The sequence below is a fragment of the Entelurus aequoreus genome, linkage group LG10, assembly GCF_033978785.1.
Source record: "Entelurus aequoreus isolate RoL-2023_Sb linkage group LG10, RoL_Eaeq_v1.1, whole genome shotgun sequence".
NCBI classification, from domain to species: domain Eukaryota; kingdom Metazoa; phylum Chordata; class Actinopteri; order Syngnathiformes; family Syngnathidae; genus Entelurus; species Entelurus aequoreus.
The window spans coordinates 65481960-65504705 of record NC_084740.1 but is presented as its reverse complement, the minus strand read 5'-3'; the positions used below and the strand labels follow the sequence as shown (position 1 = coordinate 65504705).

Sequence of the window (22746 nt, the reverse complement as noted above, 5' to 3'; positions counted from 1 at the left end):
CATAAATCAGATATATATGATAATAGCTTCAACGTAAAGGCAACTTGTTTTTCCACTCTACTGCTACTTTAATACAGCATTTTACCACCAAAATATTGCCTTTTTGTAGAACTATTATCTTAAATTTGTAGAGTAATGTTGCTTTGATGCGACCAAATCATAGCATTGTTACATTTTTGACGCTGAATCAAATCAATATAATGTATGCATATTTTACTTGAGCTCACTCTTTTGACGGGACTGGACTAGTTTGCCTTGTGTTGCGTTTGACAATTTTGTTGAGTGAGTAATACAGACTAACTAATCTGCTAATCCATGCTAATCCAGACACACACACACACACGTCAGCATGTTGAATCACGTCTGAGAGCGAGATTAGCTGAGTTTTCATGAAAACGCGTGTCAACATGCACTTGTTAGCGGTTAGCCACTCGCCAACAGACGGTAGTTATTTTGGGAAGACACGAAGAGTAGGGGCGTAATAAATGTGGGTATGCGGTGTCGTTGCAGTGGGCGGAGCCAGACAGCCGCGTAGATATCGAACGTGTGGCACTTTGGCGTCCTCTGTGCGAGACCAATTGAGGTCACCATGGTAACAACTTAGCGGTGTTCACCTGTCTGTCAATCACAGCAGATTACACACACACGAAATGAATGGACGGCAGGTCGCGTGTCAGCTCCGTGGTCACAGTGCACGTCAAACGGCGGTGTCCATTGTGAGCGCGTTCACCTTTGCGGCCGCCGTGCGCACGTTAAGCCAATTTTCCAGCCGGGGGTCAGCTTGAAAAGCTTTTTTTGTGGCGTTGTGTGGCACCGCTGCCGCCGCCGCCGCCGCACACACCAGCCCCCTTATTGCGCAGCTGGAGAATGGCGGTCGGTGTGACAAAAGGGCCGACTGCTTTCCATGCAGCAGCGCCACTCAATGCACGCAAAACAACGGCGTGGCTCCGCCCACATTATTCTCCCTGTTGACACCCTAAGAAAGTCAGCCAGCTGACATTAGCTTTCATAAAGTCCTTCCCGCTGAACCATTTTTAAGACGTTTTACCTTCCCAAATAGCAGATATGGGCATTCAAAAACAGATTTTTTCAATACAGCGTAACGTCATTTACAGCTGGCAAAGTGCAAATCTCCAGGGCGACACAAGACTTGTGTGCCAAAAGAAAATACGATAATTTCCACATTTGATATTCCTTTTCTGTCGTGCCATGTTTGGTGGCCACAGTTTGACCCCAGAACAGATTATTAGTCTTTGAGCAGAGAGGTTTGAATGTTTCCCAACAGGAAGTTGATACCTGGGCTCTCTGGACTCCTCCTCGCATGCATGAAATCAAAGTTGTTGACATCAGTCAGGGATTGTTTACCATGGCGATGCAGCGTTGCCATGGCAACCTGCTGCAGCCCGCCAAGGCCGAGGAGCGGAAACTTGATCGTCACTGTTGTCGTCAACATCAGCGACTCCAACCGTCTCTGGACACGATGGCGCGGGTAAAGATGGAAGAAACCATCCAGAATGACTTTTTGGCAGTGTGCTGATTGCAATGGAAACACACATCACTACTGTTCGGAGTGGGCTCGCCAAAACACTGCCCCTGGTGCTTTGGTGGAGAACTGCACGCCAGCACATTATGTTTTTTTTTCAGTAGTCGAATTGAAGGTTCCTTTCAAAGGTTGTGTGTGTGTGTGTGTGTGTGTGTGTGTGTGTGTGTGTGTGTGTGTGTGTGTGTGTGTGTGTGTGTGTGTGTGTGTGTGTGTGTGTGTGTGTGTGTGTGTGTGTGTGTGTGTGTGTGTGGCTGTGTGACTGGCACCATCCACAGAGACCACAGGGGGCGCCAGTCAGTCTCAACTTAATTCAGGATGGGTCCTTGTGAGGGTGTGGGGGGTGACAAGGGGAGCTATGTGTGTGTGCGGGAGGTCATTAACGGGGCGAGGTCACGGCCTTTTGGGAGCAGATTATAGCAATGAGTTGGATAATGGAGATGCAGTGTGTGTGTGTGTGTGTGCGTGTGTGTGTGTGCGTGCGTGCGTGTGTGCGCGCACTCATCATGAGCAGATTTAGAGGCCACATTACGGATCCCAGTAGACTAGCACGGATCAATACTACACACACACACACACACACACTAACCTTTACAAGCACAAGCTGGTCCCAAAAATATATTTAACAATGTAAGCGGTTGTCCACATAACCAAAAATAGGGGTGTAAAAAAAAATTTTGGTTTTCGAATTAATCGCGTTTCTTATTTGTAACGATTCTTAATCAATTAAAAAAATATCAAAATCGATTTAAAAACATTTTTGTTGTTGTTTTAATTTGTTCCGTCCAACCAATCATATTGTTGATGTAGATCAGGGTGGGTACTGATTAATGCGAAGGGCTACCAGTTAGATGCACACTTAAATAAATTGCCAGAAGTAGCCAATTTGCTCAATTTACCTTTAACTCTGTTATTATTAATAATTAAAGATATTTATCTTTGTGGAAACACTGATCATCTTAATGATTTCTCACAATAAATATATATAGAAACAGATAAATATCAATATGCAACACTTTATTTTTATATTTTCTCTAAGTGCACATATTTCAAATTGAACATTATCAAATGATCACTTCTAAGACAGTCTTGTGAAATCACAATATCCCATTTTAACTAGCTAGCCACTAACATTTTTTAACAAATCATGAATTACTTTGCACCATGTTTGTACAAATAATAACTCATGTAAAATACAAAAGTAAACTCTCAAATTTTTAAATCATGTCACACTTTGAACTGGACACCAAATCTGTTATCTGTTTCTTTGTCAGTTAGTGGGAAGCCTGGCATTGCATGCTGTTAACTAGTGTGTTGTACTCTGGTGTGTAACTTGACACTGCAACTCTGAGTGAGTCTTGCAGATGTGCATCAGTGAGGCGTGTTCTGTGTTTGTTGTTGATGAAGTTCATGTCAGAAAAGGCTGATTCACAAAGATAAGAGTTTTCCTCATTGTTTGCGGAACCTTCTTAATCTTTTGGACATATTTTCACAGCAATCTGGCCTTAAGCTTAATTATGATAAATTTAAAATGTTAAGGATCGGAAATCTAAAGGGAACGTCCTTTCGAATGGAATGCAAAGTGCCTGTTTTGTGGACAGATGGACCAGTTAACATACTTGGTGTTGTTGTCCCAGAAAATCTGGAAGATCTAGGCTCAGTAAATTATGATAATCGACTAAGAAAGCCGGACAAAATTATGCAATTATGGAAAGGGAAATCCCTAACCTTGAATGGTAAAATGTCTATTGCCAACTCGTTAATTATTCCTCAATTTATTTATTTGTTTTTGTCATTACCAGCTCCATCACAAAACTTTTTTAAGATTTATGAGCGGAGGGTCTTCGATTTTGTCTGGAACGGCAAACCAGAAAAGATTAAAAGAAAGGTTTTGTACAAAGAGTATGAACATGGGGGCCTGAAACTTCTCAACCTTGAAGCTATGTGTCTGTCTTTAAAAGCATCAATTGTTCCAAAGATGTATTTAAACATTGAGTGGTACACAAATGTCCTGTTGGACAAAAAACATGTACTGTATCAAAAGAAATTGTACCCTTTTTTACAAGTGATCCCCTCCCAGAGAGTCTGCTGGGAAACATGGCGGGGTTCATAAAGGAAACAATCCACTCATAGTGGTGTTTTCAATTTTATGTGCCAGAAAAAAGAGACGATATTTTGCAGCAGTTAATATGGATGAACTCTAATATTGTAATAGATGGAAAGCCTTTCTTTTGGAAAAATATGTTTGAAAGAGGAATCATTTTTGTCAATGATATTATCAATGAGAATGGTAAAATTATGAAGTATGATGAATTTAGAGCTATGTATGGTGATGCTCAAGGTTTTCATTTTATCAACTAACTGGAGTAATTGGGAAAAGATGGAAACAAATAATTAATTATGGAACTACTAAATTATTAGTTTGTAAACCTCTAATAAGAAATTCTAGTTGGCAAAAAGGAACTAAAATAAATAGAAAGATATATAATTTTTATTTAATAAAGAAATCTTTGAGGGCTGCCTCATACAACACAAATGGAAATAGGAGGACTTTTTTGACTGCCGGCTGCCATGGGATGCCATATTCAAACTAATCTATAAAACCACTATCGATGTGCAAAATCGTTATTTTCAAATTAAAATTATTTATAACTTCTTACCCACAGGGAAAATGTTAAAATTATGGAATATGACAGAGTCAGATGATTGCCAATTTTGTTGTCAGGAGCCTGAATCCACCCTGCATTTGTTTTGGTATTGTCATATTGTGTCTTTGTTTTGGGTGGAAGTTGAAAAAATGTGTTTAAGGATTGGTTTGTTTATGAAGCTTAATGTGGTTTCTGTTATTTTAGGAGAGTTCATTGACAATCATGATTTAGTCAATTTATTTATAGTACTCGGTAAAAGGTGTATTTTTAAGGCCAAAAACAGATATTCACTTAGTATTACTTTCTTTAAAACATTTATTCAGTATTTTCTAACTTTAGAAAGTTACATGGTTGAAAACGATAATGATGCCAAAAAACATTAAAAAAAAGATGAGAAGTCCTCAAAGGCTTATTTTGAAAGTATAATTATGTTTATAGATTATATGATATCTGTTGTTGTGTTCCCTAATTTGAGTGACCTGGACATAATCTGGACTGTACATAAATGCTTATTTTGAAAATGTAATTTTGTTTATAAATTATATGCAATCTGTTGTGTTCCCTAATTTTTTTCTGTGTACATGAATGAAGGTGTGTGTTGCTGAGTCCGACTTGGACATTATCTGGACTTGGCCTGGTTTAAAAAACCCTTTAAACAAATCTAATTTCATTGACAACCTGGTCTGTTGAAGATAAGGCCCTTTTTTAAAAAATAAAATAAAATAATATAAATAAATAAAAAACATTTTCTTGGATAAAAAAGAAAGTAAAACAATATAAAAAATAATTACATAAAAAATAGTAATTAATGAAAATGTTAGTGGGCCAGCAGCCTATACAATCATGTGTGCTTCAGGGACTGTGTCCCTTGCAGATGTGTTGTCTATGTTGTGGGAACCAGAATATTGGTAGCAGAAAGAAATAACCCCTTTTGTGTGAGTGGGTGTGGATGAGTGTGCATGGGGGAGGTTGTTTGGGTTGATGCACTGATTGAAAGTGTATCTTGTGTTTTTTCTATGTTGATTTAATAAAAAAAAAATAAAAAAAATTTTTTTTTTTTTTTTTTAGAACAGGCCCGCGGGCGACTCATCTGGTCCTTACGGGCGACCTGGTGCCTGCGGGCACCGCGTTGGTGACCCCTGATGTAGATGCTGTACATCAGCTGTACATATTTACTTTAGAAAAGAGAAGTGTTGCATACTTCTCTTGTTGCCTTTATTTGACTTTATTTAAATGTTTGGGTAGAATTTTATCAACCAAAACCAGTTATCTTTGAAGTAATATACAAATTGATCTGAGATGTTTATTTAGTGTATGGAAGAATGTAGTTAATCATAGAACTGGCATCCAGTGTTGATTTTGAATCGATTCTGAATCAAATCGTTACTGCCAAGAATTTAATTGAATCATGTGGTGCCAAACGATTCACAGCCCTTCTAAAAACTAGTGGGTTAAAATGTATAAGGTTAATTATATTTTTATAATATTAGTGCAAAATCAAGTTATATAAACATTTTTTTTTAGTGCTCTTGAATTTTTTTTTTTTAGAATTGATCATTTCAATGATTACAATTCGATGTCTCTCAGGACTTGCCTCTACCAACATGGCCGCCGCTCACACAGCTGCATTAGAGATGATTCAATTATGTCATCATCTTTGGGGCACTTGATAAGGAGGTTAATTTGTGTCTTTATTACGAAAGCTTTTTTGACACTGAATTTGTGTCACTGAATTTTTTGCGTTTCAATTTGACAATTTCATTGAAAGAACAGCTGAGATAGGCTCCAGTACGAAAGGGACAAGCGGTACAAAATGGATGGATGGATGGATTGAAAGAACATTCAGTGATTTTAAAATTCAATGTAACACAATTCAGGGTATAAAAAATGTGGTGTAAAAAAATGTTATATAAAACAATAAAAAAAATTCTGTGTAAAAAAAAAAAAAAAAATCAGTGCATAAAAATGTGGTGTTTCAAAAAGCAAGAGTCACTTCCGGTAAATTAAGACCGAAGCAATCGATCTTGTCTCAGAACCAGCCAATGAGGTGTCAAGTTTGAGGTCACGTGACACGGGTCTTGCAAAACAGCATAAAAAAAGCAGTGAACTGGGCTACCTTGGCATAGTGCAACATAATTAACATTTCAATACAGCCTGAGATAGGATCGATTGCTTCAGCCTTTTGTTTTTTTTTACTGGAAGTGCGTCTTGCTTTTTGAAGCAGATAATTTTTCGACACTATATATTAGCACAACATTTTTTATAATGAATTTTTTTACACTGAATTTTTAAACACTACTTTAAAAAAAAAATATATATATATATTTTCAATGAAATTGTCGGCATAATTGGATGTAAAAAAAAAAAAATTCAGTTCACAAAATTCAAACAGGAAATATTTAGCTTTACAAAAAAGCTTTTGTAATAAAGACACAAATGAACCTCCATACATGATGACAACATGATGATAACAAGATGCTGTTTTGTGTGTGGTTGTGTGTGTGTGTGTGTGTGTGTGTGTGTGTGTGTGTGTGTCATCGGACTCGATTGACAACCATAAGCATAAGCAAGCAAGTGTGTGTGTGTGTGTGTGTGTGTGTGCAGGCTTCAGCAATCGTCCCAGGTGTGTGAAGGTGTTCATCAACCCGAGCAGTCACAAGAAGGAGGCGGTCCACATCTACAGAGAACATGTGGCGCCGCTCTTCAAGATGGCCGACGTACGCACAGACATCACTGGTCAGTGTTTGTGTGTGTGTGTGTGTGTGTGTGTGTGTGTGTGTGTGTGTGTGTGTGTGTGTGTGTGTGTGGGTCCAAAGGTCAGCATTAATGGTAGTCTCTGGTTGCTAGGTAACATGATACAGGAGGCGGAGCATCGCCCATCTGTTGCCATAAAGTCTTCTCCTCCCGCATCTTCTCCTTCCCTCTCCTCCTCCATCCTTCCCTTGCCTCCTCTCTTGCCTAATCCTCCCCTCCTCTGTGTCCTTCCGCTCCTTCTCTTGGGCAGATGGTGTAATCTCTGTTGTCACATTCAGTGTACACATACACACACACACACACACACACACACACACACACACACACACACACACACACACACACACACACACACACACACACACACACACACACACACACACACACACAAGCACCGTTGTTCACTTTCTGTCTCTCCTTCTGTCCACTTGTCTGTCCCTCCTACCTGTCTCTCCACCTGCATGTGCAGTGACAGACAGGCAGGGCCACGCCCTCTTCGTGATGAAAGAGCTCCAGCTGGATGAATTTGACGGGTTAGTGTTTCCTTCACAGATCACTCGCTATGACATCATCACTTACTTTTGAAGTTGACCAATCAGAGTCCAGTGTCAATAAATTAATCACATTTTAAAATTGTATATATATAAGTGTAGAGTGAAAATGTAGTTAAAAAGAATGTGTGTGTGTGTGCGTGTGTGTAATCAGCTTTTGTACTCAGGCCTCAAGGGCTTACTGCGCCTAGAGAAGATTAGCTTAGCATTGCTAAGCTAGCTGCTTAGCGTGTGTGTTGAAGTAAGGATTTATCGTAAAGCTACATTTAGCAATTAGACTGCGGCTCCAGGAAAAAAACTAGACCGGAGAGGGAGGTGTGTGTGTGTGTGTGTGCGTGTGTGTGTGTGTGTGTGTTTTACAGTTGTCAAACAAACACAAAATGATGATAACAGTTCCACGAATTGATTGTGTTTTTCCATTAAAAACTTCCACTGCCACTTAGGGTTGAGGTGCTGGGACCATAATAGCTGAATAGACAAGCGTTTTGTCAATAACAAATCTCTAACCAACACATTTTACACAGAAATGAGGCTATTTTCAGAAAGAAGTTGTAATAGCGGGGGGGGGGGTGTTGGGTGTTTCGCAGCTTACTGCGAGGTTTGTTCTCCCAGGACGCAAACGGACTATTCCGGACAGGACTTGAAGGTAGGAACATACAAACCCCGTTTCCATATGAGTTGGGAAATTGTGTTAGATGTAAATATAAACGGAATACAATGATTTGCAAATCATTTTCAACCCACATTCAGTTTAATATGCTACAAAGACAACATATTTGATGTTCAAACTGATAAACATTTTTTCTTTGCAAATAATCATTAACTTTAAAATTTGATGCCAGCAACACGTGACAAAGAAGTTGGGAAAGGTGTCAATAAATACTGATAAAGTTGAGGAATGCTCATCAAACACTTATTTGGAACATCCCACAGGTGAACAGGCAAATTGGGAACAGGTGGGTGCCATGATTGGGTGTAAAAGTAGATTCCATGAAATGCTCAGTCATTCACAAACAAGGATGGGGCGAGGGTCACCACTTTGTCAACAAATGCGTGAGCAAATTGTTGAACAGTTTAATAAAAACCTTTCTCAACCAGCTATTGCAAGGAATTTAGGGATTTCACCATCTACGCTCCGTAATATCATCAAAGGGTTCAGAGAGACAGGAGATGTCACTGCACGTAAGCAGCTAAGCCCGTGACCTTCAATCCCTCAGGCTGTACTGCATCAACAAGCGACATCAGTGTGTAAAGGATATCACCACATGGGCTCAGGAACACTTCAGAAACCCACTGTCAGTAACTACAGTTGGTCGCTACATCTGTAAGTGCAAGTTAAAACTCTCCTATGCAAGGCGAAAACCGTTTATCAACAACACCCAGAAACGCCGTCGGCTTCGCTGGGCCTGAGCTCATCTAAGATGGACTGATACAAAGTGGAAAAGTGTTCTGTGGTCTGACGAGTCCACGTTTCAAATTGTTTTTGGAAACTGTGGACGTCGTGTCCTCCGGACGAAAGTTGAAAAGCCAGCATCTGTGATGGTATGGGGGTGTATTAGTGCCCAAGACATGGGTAACTTACACATCTGTGAAGGCGCCATTAATGCTAAAAGGTACATACAGGTTTTGCCGCAACATATGTTGCCATCCAAGGAACGTTACCATGGACGCCACTGCTTATTTCAGCAAGACAATGCCAAGCCACGTGTTACATCAACGTGGCTTCATAGTAAAAGAGTGCGGGTACTAGACTGGCCTGCCTGTAGTCCAGACCTGTCTCCCATTGAAAATGTGTGGCGCATTATGAAGCCTAAAATACCACAACGGAGACCCCCGGACTGTTGAACAACTTAAGCTGTACATCAAGCAAAAATTGGGAAAGAATTCCACCTGAGAAGCTTAAAAAATGTGTCTCCTCAGTTCCCAAACGTTTACTGAGTGTTGTTAAAAGGAAAGGCCATGTAACACAGTGGTGAACATGCCCTTTCCCAACTACTTTGGCACGTGTTGCAGCCATGAAATTCTAAATTAATTATTATTTGCAAAAACAAAATAAAGTTTATGAGTTTGAACATCAAATATCTTGTCTTTGTAATGCATTCAATTGAATATGGGTTGAAAAGTATTTGCAAATCATTGTATTCCGTTTATGTTTACATCCAACACAATTTTCCAACTCATATGGAAACGGGGTTTGTATTTAATTATTCAAAACTCAAAAGGGTACAAAACACAGAAAACAAACCGAAGGCAAGCGTGCCTATCGCACGCGGAAGCTAAAGCAAAAACTTAGGACATGAAACTATAGACATGAAACAACTAGCCAAACTATGGCATAGAACAAACAAGACTTACTGTGGCATGAAACAAATAACTAGCAAAATCTTGGAATCGGACATGGAACGAGCAGCATGAATTAAGCATGAAACAAGCATGAAACTGTGGCATGAAAAGAGCAATGACGCCAGGACGACTAACTGGCAAAGACAGGCTTAAATAATAGTCTCTTGATCAGAGCAGGTGCGTGACCCGAACACATGAGGCAGGTGAAACTAATAAGTCGCCATGGTAACTAAACAAACAAAGGAGCGCAAACAGGAACTAAAAGAGTCCAAAACTAACAAAAAATAAAAAAAACATAATCCAGACCACAGATCATGACAGAAGTAGGTAATGTCTGCGTACAATATCACAACAATCATATGGTTATTGTCAATACTATCAGAAAACAAAGACTAAAACCTACTACAACCAACGCTAGCACTGGTTATATTTGTGAAAATAAGTAGAGCATGCTTAGCAGCCTAATGTATACCCAAAACTAAAGAGGAGACAGTTTACCAAGGTATGCCTATAGCCTACTGTTTCAAACCTTTCAGATTGCCATATAACTTGGTACAAGTAGTCCAAAATATGCAAACACCTATGAATAATAATTTTATCCTGTGATGTGGCTGTCTCCATACATTTCACATTGCCATGACAGCAGTCCTAATGTTGGAACCCATTTCCTCAGCGTATCAGCATATTGAGAAGGAAATAGGCACTGACACTACCCATATCCACATTAGTTTTATTTGGCCAAAATATATGTTTCCCTTTCATTTGGATGACACCCCCCGTTAGCCTATATGTTCATGTGTCATTGACCGGGCTAGCATGCTAAGAATTACTCTAGGAGCTAAGCACCATCACACTAAGCTTTCGTTGCAGGAACATACTAGCTTAATTAGACACGATCATAGACCCTATGGGACAATATAGTTTACATACCAAATGTCCATTTCCATTTATTACAAGTAACAAGGAAACTAAAAATGCCTGACTTACCGATCAAGGAGGAAATTAGCAAGTTCTTCTCCGCCTTCAATGGTCTCCATCTTTCAAAGACATCCCGATACAAATCCTGGTTTTGTTCCTGGCTTTGTCATGAATAAGTTGAGAATCGTAACGAGGCCTTTTAGATTGCCTAAGGTCTGACATGTTTAGTAACTTTACCAGTGGCAGTAGCCAGACGAAGATGGCGGTGCGTAACTGGCAACCTGGATGTGACACACTCACAGACTTTCTAATTGGTCAAACGGTGGAGGGCGGGGAATCGAAATGAAAACAATAACAATATTTCGGGGCTGTAAATCAAATTTTGAAATGAGCATATGAACTACTGTTATTAGTTATAGAGGTATTGGAAAATAACATGATTTATTAATGCCTTTTGACATATTAGGGCCATTTAATGATGACTTGACATGACATTATTACATATGGCTCCTTTAAAGTCCTCCTGTGTCCAGGGACGTATTTCATGGATTTATAAGCAACAAATAAACACAAAAATGATTTTGTGATAATAAATCATTTAGATGTAATAATTGTAGTATCGAATAGATATGGCTCTTGTATTCGCTGTCGTTACAGTTGATATTTGTATAGATCCAGCCATTGTTTACATTCAGGAGCGTTAGCCTGCTGTTAGCAGATAGCTGTTATGTGGAGTGAAGCATGTTACGCTACTCCTCGTCTTGCAGGGATGATACTTGTAAAAAAACATACCTTATTTGTTGCCATTACTTTAGAAGTAGGTAAAACACTGTGTGGACGAGCGTTAGTTGCTAGCTTGCTACTAGCTAGCTAATACTAACTTGATAATACTAGCCAGCCTTCTACTCGCTAGCTACTACTAGCTACCTACTACTAGATAGCTATTACTAGTTAGCTACTACTAGCTAGCTTCTAATAGCTAGCTAATGCTAGCTAGCTAATACACCGCTTGAAGAGTGGCGTTTCTGTGTTTAGAGTTTCAACTTCATTGTTAGTTTTAAAGCCCAAATATGTCCATTCTCCCTCTTTTGTCTCCACACTGTTTCTGTTTTCAAGTGATATGTGCGTGTGTTTATGTTGACTCGCGACATGCACCCCAGCGCTTGGAGAAAAAAAAAGTACTGGTGTTTTTCAAATGTAGTACAGCACCTTTTTTAATTCATTGGTACCACAATACATTTTATTGTACCGGTATGCCGTACAACCATAGTATACATTTACCCAAAGTGTCAATAAGCTCCTTCTTTTGTTGCTATCCTCTTGTTGTGGGGCAGACTGGCTCGTACATGCACATGCATCCTCCGCCATTGCGGTTTTTAATAGTAAGTAGCATATATTTCTACCTTGTATCTGTCAGTAGACTCGCTATGGAAGCGCTAAAAACTACAACAAAGATGGCGGGAAGAAGATGCTGTTGAAGTGGAGGCACGTAAATAAGAGCGCCTAGAAAATGGCTTGAAGATGGTGTGTAAAACAATCTATGCAGTATTTTAAGCAAAGAAGCACCATGACGTGTGTAAAAAAAAAATCATATGGCCCCTTTAATGCTAAAGAAAAATAAGAGTAAATGTTCTGATGATTGTTCATGTGTGGGTCAGGGTGGTGTGCGTCGGCGGTGACGGCTCCGTCGCAGAACTTTGCCACGCTCTGGTCCTGAGAGCCCAACTGGACGCCGGGTCTCCTGAGAGTCCAGTGAGAGCTCTTCTGCCTCTGGGGATCATCCCTGCAGGTAGAGTAGGTGCAGGACCCACCTAGATCCACCAAACTATACCGGTATGACTACATTGTCCTTGTCCTCGGTTCTAACAGGTTCCACAGACGTGGTGTCGTGTTCTGTTCACGGGGTGAGAGACCCGGCCACCGCAGCCATGCACGTCGTCCTGGGTGAGCTTCGCCGCTGCCTCTGTGGGTCTGGATGAACCTTTGCCTCATTCCTGTGAGAATCCTGCGCGTTATTGAAGCATTAAGGAGTGGGGGTGGGTTTATTTATCCAAAACTAGCTGCAGTGAGCTCCAACAACCATCAGAGCATCTGTGAGCAGATAATACTCGATCATATTTTGGACTTATCAGGTCTTCATCTCGAGGAAACACCATTCTTCATCACGTTCTTACCCAGACCCATTCCAGTTTGTTTTCCCACCTCAGTGAAATTTTTGCTTTCTTCAAATTTCTCGCTTCTTCCAATTGAAGACGTTGTGATTGGCTGCTGCTCAGTAGGGGGCGGGCTCTCAGGGGAAAGACAGATGTCTTACCACAGGATCAGTTTCACCCCAAATCTTCACTAAGTTGTGAAGCCCCTCCCCTTCCCTTCTGGCAGCCAACCGCTGTGTTTGAATGGCGGGACACGAAACAGATGGCAAACTAATGATACTAATTAGTAGACAAAAGCAAATAGGAAGTTGTGTACATACCTGGACCAGGGGATGCTGCCGTTGCCATGGTTACTGCAATGCTCTTCAACATATAGAGTAGATAGTGTTTTGGGTACGGCTGGGCAATATGGCTGAAAACTGTATCACAGTATAAGTGCTTTTTATTGGTCAATATCGATAATTATTTTTTTAATGAATGTAAATATTTTTATTTCAAATGTAAACTTCCTCTGATTATAATACCCTCGGCTATAGAGGCAACAAGCATGGAAAACAAACAGTGTACACAAAATAGTAAAATCACATTAAACACTTAACAGTAACCTCTTAAAATGAAGGTGCAAAAATAAGGAATATGTAAGAATGGCCTAATAAAGTGTTAGTTTCAGTTTATTTCAAACATGATTAAAATACAATTACGATGTAATGCATCACATATTTCCAGTTGTTTCATTACAGCACGTGTGAAAAAGAGTAGGGAGAAGCAGAGTTTATTTAATCCTACCCCTTTTCATATCATAGCAGTTTTATCCCATTTCCTTGTTCTCTGTAACAGAACAGTGTATAATTAAAAGTAAAAATACCACTGATAATCACACACACACTAGGTGTGGTGAAATTTGTCCTCTGCATTTGACCCATCCCCATGTTCACCCCCTGGGAGGTGAGGGGACCTGTGAGCAGCAGCGGTGGCCGCACTCGGGAATCATTTGGTGATTTAACCCCCAATTCCAATCCTTGACGCTGAGTACCAACCAGGGAGGTAATGGGTCCCATTTTTATAGTCTTTGGTATGATTCGGCCGGGGTTTGAACTCACAACCTCCCAGTCTCTGGGCAGACACTCTAACCACAAGGCCACTGAGCTGGTACATACATGAGTACATTCATTAAATACAATAAGTAAACAAATAAATTAATATTATACATGTATATATATACATATATAGACCATAATTGAAGTTCCCATAAATAAATGGTACAGTAATTTATGGTGAAATAAATGAGATGATAATTTAAAAAAAAGTTCAAGATGATAATTCTTCTTTGTACTTTGGGTTTGAACCGTTTCTTAAACTGAATCATATTAATACTTTTGTTTGTTTTCCTTGATTAATCCACTCCCTCATTTAATCCCATTTACTGATATGCTAAAGGTTTTAAGTGCTGTATGTGCATACACATGTTTTAAATCTAAGGTTGTATTTCTCCTTTTGTTGAGAAGAATTGTTGTACAGTCGTGGCTAGCAGGTCATAGTTTGCTTTGTGCATCATTTTAGCTGTTTGTGGAATTTCAATGTTTTAGATTTAGTAACTAAACTGTTCTCTATATCCAACATGATGCACCATTACAATTGATCTCTTTTGTAACACCGTTAAGTGTACAAAAATAGTGCAAAGTGTGAAAATGTAAACGTAGAGAAACCTGAGAACTGTTTCCTGCAGGTTTAGTGCACGGCTGTGCTCTAAATGGTGAGCACAGCCTTGCATCATTTACACACCACATTGGTCCGGTTTTATCCATCATTTCCTCATTTTGACTTTCTCTTCTCAATCAACCTCCACACAACCAACCTTGATAGCTGATACTGTTACCTGATTGGCTGTTAGCGTGTCACTCCCACTGATCACTTTGTTTATGCAACCAACCCTGCTTGGCGACTTCCGGGTTCTTCCGACGTACAATTGTCAAGCACATGTTTTATTGATGCCCTAGTTCTAAGGGCCAATGATATTGTAGAAGGCGGAGCCAGTGACGGCGGCCACGTGTCCGCAGGTCACCTGCAGCCGGTGGACATGTGCAGCTTCTTCTCGCTGGGACAGCTGCTGCGCTTCGGCTTCTCCGCCATGTTCGGCTTTGGCGGGCGGAGCCTGGCGCAGGCGGAGAAGAGGCGGTGGATGCCGTCGTCGCGGCGACACGAGTACGCTCTGGTCAAGACCCTGGCCGGGCTCAGGTGACACGCGAAGGCGGAGCCACAATGGACCGCGTTTGTTCCAGCGCGTTTGTGTGTCTTCCAGAGCAGATTTGTTTTGTTTGTTCTAGCATGTTTGTGTCTTACAGAGCAGACCACTGTCAGCTGAATTTTCTAGTGAGCAACGCAGACCACGACCTGTCTGGGCAACTGTGAGACACACACTTACACACACACACACACACACACCCACGCACATACACCCTCTTCAAAGTGCTATCGTTGTCTTTGTCAGAGGCCAAGACCCAGTCCAGGACCAGGGTGGGGACTCAGGTGAGTCGAGCAGACTCTGTGCCCATTCAGTTTTTTTTACCTGCGCCGACTTTGCATGTGCAGAGGGGGCGGAGTCCTGGACCACTAATCAGGGTTCATACCTGAGCATCAGCATTATGGCCATACCCTGTCTCAGTCCTCACACCCCCAGAGGACTGGCCCCTAACACCAGGTAGGAAGACTGGCAAAGGTGCAAGGGAACTAGTACACCATTTAAAGGTACACGTACTAGGTATACTAGTGTGGTTTTACAATTAAAGGTACATTCATTTAAAGGTACAAGTACTCTGTATACAGTTGGTGTACTAGTGTGGTTTTACAATTAAAGGTAAACATTTTTTTAAAGGTATAAGTACTCGGTATACAGTTGGTGTACCAGTGTGGTTTTACAATTAAAGGTACATTAATTTAAAGGTACAAGTACTCGGTATACAGTTGGTGGTTTTACAATTAAAGGTACATTCATTTAAAGGTATATGTACTCGATATACATTTCGTATACTAGTGTGGTTTTACAATTAAAGGTACATTCATTTAAAGGTATAAGTACTCGGTATACAATTGGTTTACTAGTGGGGTTTTACAATTAAAGGTACATTCATTTAAAGGTATAAGTACTCGGTATACAGTTGGTGGTTTAAGGTACATACATTTAAAGGTATAAGTACCCGGTATACAGTTGGTGGTTTTACAATTAAAGGTTCATTAATTTAAAGGTGCAAGTACTCGGTATACAGTTGGTGTACCATTGTGGTTTTACAATTAAAGGTACATTAATTTAAAGGTACAAGTAATAGGTATACGGTTGATGGTTTTACAGGTAAAGGTACATTAATTTAAAGGTACAAGTACTCGATATACAGTTGGTGGTTTTACAATTAAAGGTACATTCATTTAAAGGTACAAGTACTCGGTATACAGTTGGTGTACTAGTGTGGTTTTACAATTAAAGGAACATTAATTTAAACGCACAAGTACTCGGTATACAGTTGGTGGTTTTACAATTAAAGGTACATTGATTTAAAGCTATAAATACTCAGTATACAATTGGTGTACTAGTATGGTTTTACAATTAAAGGTACATTCATTTAAAGGTACAAGTACTCGGTATACAGTTGGTGGTTTTACAATTAAAGGTACATTCATTTAAAGGTATAAGTACTCGGTATACAGTTGGTGGTTTTACAATTAAAGGTTAAATAATTTAAAGGTACAAGTACTCTGTATACAGTTGGTGTACTAGTGTGGTTTTACAATTGACGGTATATTCATTTAAAGGTACAAGTACTCGGTATACAGTTGGTGGTTTTACAATTAAAGGTACATTCATTTAAAGGTACAAGTACTCGGTATACAGTTGGTGGTTTTACAATTAAAGGTACATTAATTTAAAGGTACAAGTACTCGGTATACACTTGGTGGTTTTACAATTAAAGGTACATTCATTTAAAGGTACAAGTACTCGGTATACAGTTGGTGGTTTTATAATTAAAGGCACTTTCATTTAAAGGTACAAGTACTCGGTGTACAGTTGGTGTACTAGTGTGGTTTTAAAATTAAAGGTACATTCATTTAAAGGTACAAGTACTCGGTATACAGTTGGTGGTTTTACAATTAAAGGTACATTCACAGGTGAAATATATACTTTGATGTACATTGTAATGCACATTGGTAAACTTCAAGAGCAATGCTGGCAATTAAGTTAAGCTTTTAGCTCGGTAGTCAGCGTGCTTGCCTCTCATGCCGGCAAGCAGTAGGAATAACAACACAACCCACATACATAAATACATACATAAAAATGTTAGAATGATAGCACGTGACCGGATAAATTAAATACCAAAATACAGTATTTGTAGGCGTGAACATAGAAAATTATCTAAAGAGCTAGCATAAATTGTTAGCATTCAATTGTTACATGCTAATAAAAGAGACACTACCAAAAAACGTTAGCATGCTAATGTCCTCACAAGTATCTTAACAGTTAACGTGCAAGCGTACGTTAACTTGCTTGACATCACAAACTATCATTTCTAGGTTTAAACATACAAAATTTGCTAAGAAGCTAGCATAAAATGTTAACATGCTAACATTAGCATACTTCCAAGATGGCGCCAACTATCAAAAATCTTGATTTTTAAGTTCAAACATACAAATTTAGCTAATTAGCTATTTAATTTTTTTTGCTAACATTCACTTAAGTAGCATTATACTGTGCCTAATAACAATAATTAGAATTCACTCAATATTCTCTGTATTAGATAAATATAATACTTAAGTTGTAATTAACTACATTTGTTTTGTCTCAAAATCAAAAACACAATCATTTTGAGTTTATTTACCTAATACATGAATTCAAATCTACATGCTCCAAGAATCTTTCCAATGTATACATGTAATATACCATGTTTGGTCTACTTCCTGTTTACTGCAGACTAGCCAATGGGAGCGCAGCGTTGATCGCCGTGGGAGACACGTCCAGGTCGGAGTTCATCAAACACCTGAAGCGGTACAACACCTCGGGTGGACAGGTAACCGTTTGGTCGTGCTGGACGTCACTCTTGACCTGCTCCCTTTAAGTCCACGCCAGGCCAGATTAGCCTAGTTCTGGCCCAGGAGGATGCACTCTAACCCACTTTCTAAATATATGTGTGTTTACTCGCTGACTGACCCACATCCTCACTTCCTGGCCTGGTCTGCCTGCACGTCAGCTGTAGCGGACTGACGAGAGAGCGAACCAGAACCAGAACCTGACTGGGTCAAAAACTGCTTATTATTCTAGCGGTTCATGTTTATTTTTTTTAAAAAAACTGCAGTTTGGCTTCAGAGTTTGAGGAGAGAAAAAAAAGTGGTCTCTGCTGCCCCCTGTTGGAGCTTTGCGTAGTCACAGCTGGGAAAGGAAACAGGAAGTGGCGCTCACGTCAACACACCTGTTGTGTCTCCGCAGTTCAACTTCTCCTTCGTGGAGACGCACACCGTGTCAGCGGTCAGGCTCCGCCCCCGGGCGCCCGAGGACGAGAGCGAGGAGGACTCGAAGACGACGCCCATCATCCAATCGGACGCCACCTTTCCCTGGAACATTGACGGGGAGCTGGTGGAGATCGCCAATGAAGTCGTCATCAGGTGCGAAACATGATGACGTCACCTTGATGACGTCATGCTAACTGTGGTGCGTTCAGGGTCCACCCTGGCCTCATCACCTTGTACGGAGAGGAGGTGGACGAGGCCGAGGCCGATGTGTCCTGCAGCTGCATCTGAGGCCAGCAGAGGGTTTCCATGGTGACCACACACTTTATAAACCTCCTTCCATGGCTTCCTTTTGACTTCTGTTTGCATGTTTAGCACTTTAGCAAACACATTTACTGACTTTTATTCTTCACTTTTTATGCGGGCTGTCAAAGTGCGTAAGAAGGCCTATCAAACCCCGAGCTTCTGCCGGAAAAGATGCACACGATGTTTCTTTGTCTACGCACTCTGAAACGCACTGTACATTCCAGACAATAAGCCACTGCTTTTTTCCCACGCTTTGTACCCTGCGGCTTATAAAACAGTGGATTTGTCTTCGCTGACCATAATGTAAATAGTTGACATCAAACACATGCAAAGACAGTGCGTTATTGTTTGTGCTATGGCGCCATCTTCTGGACGACTTTGCTCACTGCAGGTGTTGCTGGGTGAACATGAATTCCTTAAAGCCTTGAACCGTAAGTAGAAGTGCTATTCCGTCTTCTAGGCCTCCATAGCGTTTCTACTCATATGGATTCTTCATTCATCACTCCAAGCAACGTTTGTAAGTTTTACAATACAACTAAAGTCCCATGTGTGATGTCTGTCGGAGTGTTTTCATGCTTATTCGTACTTGTTAATGTAATGAAGCCAGTGTCGTTAGCGTTAGCTAATATGCTAACACGTTTACGAGTGTTTGTTAGTATTATTAACTTACAACGGCATTCTTTTTGTATTGTTTCAGTTTTGCAAATTAACCAAAACCGTGGAGTAGAGATGTCCGATAATGGCTTTTTTGCCGATATCCGATATTCCGATATTGTCCAACTCTTAATTACCGATTCCGATACCAACCGATACCGATATATACAGTCGTGGAATTAACACATTATTATGCCTAATTTTGTTGTGATGCCCCGCTGGATGCATTAAACAATGTAACAAGGTTTTCCCAAAATAAATCAACTCAAGTTATGGAAAAAAATGCCAACATGGCACTGCAATATTTATTATTGAAGTCACAAAGTGCATTATTTTTTTTAACGTGCCTCAAAACAGCAGCTTGGAATTTGGGATATGCTCTCCCTGAGAGAGCATGAGGAGGTTGAGGTTGGGGGGGGCTAGCGGGGGGTGTATATTGTAGCGTCCTGGAAGAGTTAGTGCTGCAAGGGGTTCTGGGTATTTGTTCTGTTGTGTTTATGTTGTGTTACGGTGCGGATGTTCTCCCGAAATGTGTTTGTCATTCTTGTTTGGTGTGGGTTCACGGTGTGGCGCATATTTGTAACAGTGGTAAAGTTGTTTATACGGCCACCCTCAGTGTGACCTGTATGGCTGTTGACCAAGTATGCCTTTACTGCTGAAAAGCTGTTGATATTATGTGACTGGGCTGGCACGCAAAGGCAGTGCCTTAAGGTTTATTTGCGCTCTGTACTTCTCCCTACGTCCGTGTGACACAGCGGCGTTTTAAAAAGTCATACATTTTATTTTTTTAAACCGATACCGATAATTTCCGATATTACATTTTAATGCATTTATCGGCCGATAATATCGGCAGTCCGATATTATCGGACATCTCTACCGTGGAGTTATTGAGTCTGTTTAGCTGATTGGAGAGCTAGCTTGCACACCTAGGGGGTCCATGACGATGACTTCTGTTTTGTTTGATCAGCCATTTTACTGCCTGTTACAGGCACCAATTTGAAACAATTAAGGTGCCTAAATAAACATTTACCAAATATTTGTGTAAATAACTAAATCTTGTAAATATCTGCATAAAATATATGTTAAAAAAAAAAGTAATGTAGTGGGTGTGGCTTATATATGGAAAATTATTTTCTCCAGTAAAATAGTGTCATGAAGTAGCAGCCTGTTATTAATTACAAAGCCAAGATAGCCTAGCATCTACTTTAGCATATTAACGCACGACAACATTGAAAGTTGACAAAAGCGGTTTGGACCTTAAGTCTGCTGAGAAGAAGTGTCAATAGAAAATACTTTATCAAAAGATGTTGACTCCAGTGCACAACAAGTCCAGGTGAACAAACATATTAAAAAAACATGTTTGTCTTCTTCAGCTTTTAGTGTGAAATGTGACAGGAAGTGACGTAGGCGCTCCACGCCTCTTGTAGTCACATTTAAATAAGGGAGCGACGGGACAGGCATTTTAGCGCAGAAGCTAACAGGATGTGCGTGAAAAGCGTAGAAACACAAATGTCGAGCGCTGTCCTCCAGCGGTCGTGTGACTCGTCCCCCCCCCCCCCCCCCCCCCAGACAGGAAGTGTTGTAGTCCAAGCAGGAAGTGTCTCTCAGCAGGTGAATGAAAACATGGCTGCCATCCTCTGAGGTCAAAGGTCCCCTGGAAGTCGGGCCTTCTTATTGGTCCGTCCCTTTCCGGGCCCCCCCCACCCCCCCCTGCCTCTCAGCGCTTTTCACGTGGAGTTGGCACGGTGGCGAAAAAGGTCAAAGGTTGTTGGGGGTTGATACACCTGACTGAGTGAGCATGGCTTTCATTGGCAGCGTGAAATAAAAGTCAGTCAAACCAACAACGTGCGTTAGGACGTGCTCTCCCTGTGGTTCCGTTTGGGGACGTAGTCCCAGCTGTCCCTGTTGAACTCCTCTTCCTCCTTCTTCTTCTGCAAGTCCCTCTTGAAGAAGCCCGCCTGCGGGAAAGATCCATAGTTCTTACACCAGCACATACTGACCACCTGGTGTCACCTTTACCTTCCACAAGCACCAGATGAGCGCGGCCAAGATCATCAGACCCAGAACCAAGCTGACCACCACGATGAAGACTTTGACAGGCGTGGAAGGTTTCTGGGTGAAGTGGGCCTCCACCAGCACCTGCAGCCAAACGGTGTCATGGCGTGCGTCTTCCAGCAGGGTGTGCTAAAGACTACATTTCTGTGATGAAGCTGCACTTGATGCTTTATTGCAGTGCTTCTGTTTTCACCAAGTAGGTCTAAGTATTCATTAAGTACCACCATAATGAAAACATTAAAATACAGTAATGTAGTAGACCTAAGTATTAAGTACCACCATAATGACAACATTAAAATACAGTAGTGTAGTAGACCTAAGTATTCATTAAGTACCACCATAATGACAACATTAAAATACAGTAGCATAGTAGGTTTAAGTATTTATTAAAAAAACAAGGTTCTATATTTAATATTTTTGGCCACTAAAATTACCCACAGTTTGATCAGTAACACTGTGTTTGAATATTAGAAAGTAACACTACTTTAATCAAGTGAGTCTTTTGGTGTACCACTAGAGCAGGGTTGTCCAAACTTCTTAAATTGGGGGGCTGCATTGGGCTAAAAAAAAATGTGGCGGACTGCATGTAAAGTAATGATATTTGTGTGTACATATTCTATTAATATGATGATATATAATGAATTCCTTGTTTACGTCCGTGACGACCTTAAAAGTTTTGTAATCAGTCAGAAATATCAAGTAGCCAAAATGCGGTAAACATGGATGAGTGTGGAGAGTGTTTTGCATTTTTCCCATCATTCATGGTAATGGATTTAAGTGGGGGTAGTTGAATTTTTTACAAATAATATCCACAAAGTTCAGTGAGCAGGTTGTGTAATGTGTAACCGTGTGTTGACCTTTTATGTTAGTTATAAATGTATATGTATATTTTTTGCACCATGACTAGGGAAGGTTGTTTGGATTGTGTCATAGGTGTGTATATATATATATATATATATATATATATATATATATATATATATATATATATATATATATATATATATATATATATATATATATATATATATATATATATATATATATATATGTGTGTGCAAAGTAAATCTCAGGGTCATTGATCTGAGTTACTCTCGTTGTCCACAAGATGGCAGCAAACTTGTGGCATTCAAAAACTGCATGGTATTTGAAGTCATTTTGAAAGTACTCTGCGGTGCCATGCTTTATCAGACTCATGGTCTCGTGGGCCAAATGGAAGACGCTGGCAGGTTGCATTGGGCCCGTGGGCCGTAGTTTGGACACCCCTGGCCTCAGTATTTATTAAAAACAAGGCAGAGGTTAATATGTCATATTTTTGACCACTAACATTACAC

At 40.3% G+C, this 22746-nt stretch overlaps 2 protein-coding genes across 3 annotated transcripts in view; one reads left to right on the top strand and one right to left on the bottom strand.

Moving 5' to 3' along the window:
• Positions 1–22096, top strand: part of cerkl (ceramide kinase-like) — a 33401-nt gene extending 11305 nt beyond the window's left edge. Inside the window, exons 4-14 of one of the 2 annotated variants that reach the window (XM_062061430.1) lie at positions 6793–6924; positions 7412–7475; positions 12413–12543; positions 12624–12698; positions 14965–15142; positions 15250–15312; positions 15396–15433; positions 15497–15605; positions 17865–17961; positions 18378–18553; positions 18610–22096. In XM_062061430.1, coding sequence (XP_061917414.1) covers positions 6793–6924; positions 7412–7475; positions 12413–12543; positions 12624–12698; positions 14965–15142; positions 15250–15312; positions 15396–15433; positions 15497–15605; positions 17865–17961; positions 18378–18553; positions 18610–18688 — 1142 coding nt within the window. In that variant the 3' untranslated portion in view covers positions 18689–22096. Of the gene's footprint in view, positions 1–6792; positions 6925–7411; positions 7476–12412; positions 12544–12623; positions 12699–14964; positions 15143–15231; positions 15313–15395; positions 15434–15496; positions 15606–17864; positions 17962–18377; positions 18554–18609 lie in introns of both variants that reach the window. The other variant, XM_062061429.1, reaches the window with a different exon arrangement.
• The window catches only part of itga4 (integrin alpha 4), a 41974-nt gene continuing 40156 nt past the window's right edge, over positions 20929–22746 (bottom strand). Inside the window, exons 28-29 of the mRNA XM_062061425.1 lie at positions 21377–21496; positions 20929–21315 (exon numbers count right to left, since the gene is read on the bottom strand). Of these exons, the coding sequence (XP_061917409.1) occupies positions 21208–21315; positions 21377–21496 (228 nt within the window). The 3' untranslated portion in view covers positions 20929–21207. The remainder of the gene's footprint in view (positions 21316–21376; positions 21497–22746) is intronic.